Source organism: Echinococcus granulosus, assembly GCF_000524195.1.
Source record: "Echinococcus granulosus chromosome Unknown EG_S00922, whole genome shotgun sequence".
Classification (NCBI taxonomy): Eukaryota; Metazoa; Platyhelminthes; class Cestoda; order Cyclophyllidea; family Taeniidae; genus Echinococcus; species Echinococcus granulosus.
The window spans coordinates 50-1,058 of NW_020171295.1; the positions used below are offsets into that span (position 1 = coordinate 50).

General features: G+C 39.8%; 1 protein-coding gene across 1 annotated transcript; it reads left to right on the forward strand. All coding sequences in view use genetic code 11, as the record gives it.

Annotated features, from left to right (window-relative positions):
* Positions 1–467: 467 nt before the first annotated feature.
* On the forward strand, positions 468–628 carry EGR_11322 (hypothetical protein; the record flags this gene model as incomplete). The annotated part of the gene is made up of 2 exons (XM_024500563.1): positions 468–473; positions 515–628. 2 exons carry the CDS (start codon positions 468–470, stop codon positions 626–628), a joined length of 120 nt encoding a protein of 39 aa, XP_024345023.1.
* Positions 629–1,009: the final 381 nt, after the last annotated feature.

The following is a 1,009-nucleotide window of genomic DNA, read 5'->3' on the forward strand; positions in this document are numbered from 1 at the left end:
CTCCTGTAACTTGAATCTGTATGTCCATTACGACGCCTCTAGCATAACATTGTTTACCTAATCACACCGGATGAGGGAAATTATTCAGACTACTTTAATTCCTGCATAAAAACTGTAAAATGCATTCACTTGTTATATATTTCATTAATAAAACAATAGCATTTCTGCCTAGGAACATGAGATAGTATAAAAGTAACTAGTCATTTGAAACAGCACACATGTCACACATGTGTGACTACACAACACAATTACTTTGAGGAGCTTGGAAATCGTTTCATAGAAGCGCTGCCCTCCACTCGGGGACAAGGGACAGCAGTTTGAAGATGGCGGTCGCCTGTTTGTGTACGATTTGTTCCAGGGGATCCTGAACCTGGACGGAGGAAGAGAGAAAAGAATACCGTTGGATTCAAGGACTGGAATGTGGGAATGTGCTGTGAATTGGATAACCCGTGTCGACCCTTATCAGAATGTCTGTAAATGACACTCGGTAAATGTTCGTATTTCCTGTTTTCAGAACACTGCTAACAATCGTGAAACATCTGAAAAATCTTGTGACAGAGCAGTCAGTGGTGCCTCCATAAAGATTTTCACACCACCTTCCTACTGGCCTTATGTATACCAGCAGTAGCGGGTCCGCTGCTTTCACCCTGTCAGTACTTCAATCGCATTCCTAGTCCACCAACACTTGGGTTGTTTTAGCGCCAAATCGTGGGTACAAAGCTCCACGAAGGTGACTGTTTTGCAAAGTCAATCACGTGAGATATGCATTGCAATACCAAAATTTTCTCCACTTTGTAGGCGAGTATTTGCAAGAAATAACCGTAAAGGTGTATTTAGATGTATTTCATAATAAGAAGTCAGCTTTTAAAAAAGATGCATTTACATGTCGATATGCCAATGAATAAAATGCGCAACAAATGTAAACGCAGAAAAAGACATTTGTTATTCGGTAAAATTTTTGTGGGGTTACAATTATGTACAATAGGTAGTATTAGAAAAAAATGCGTAG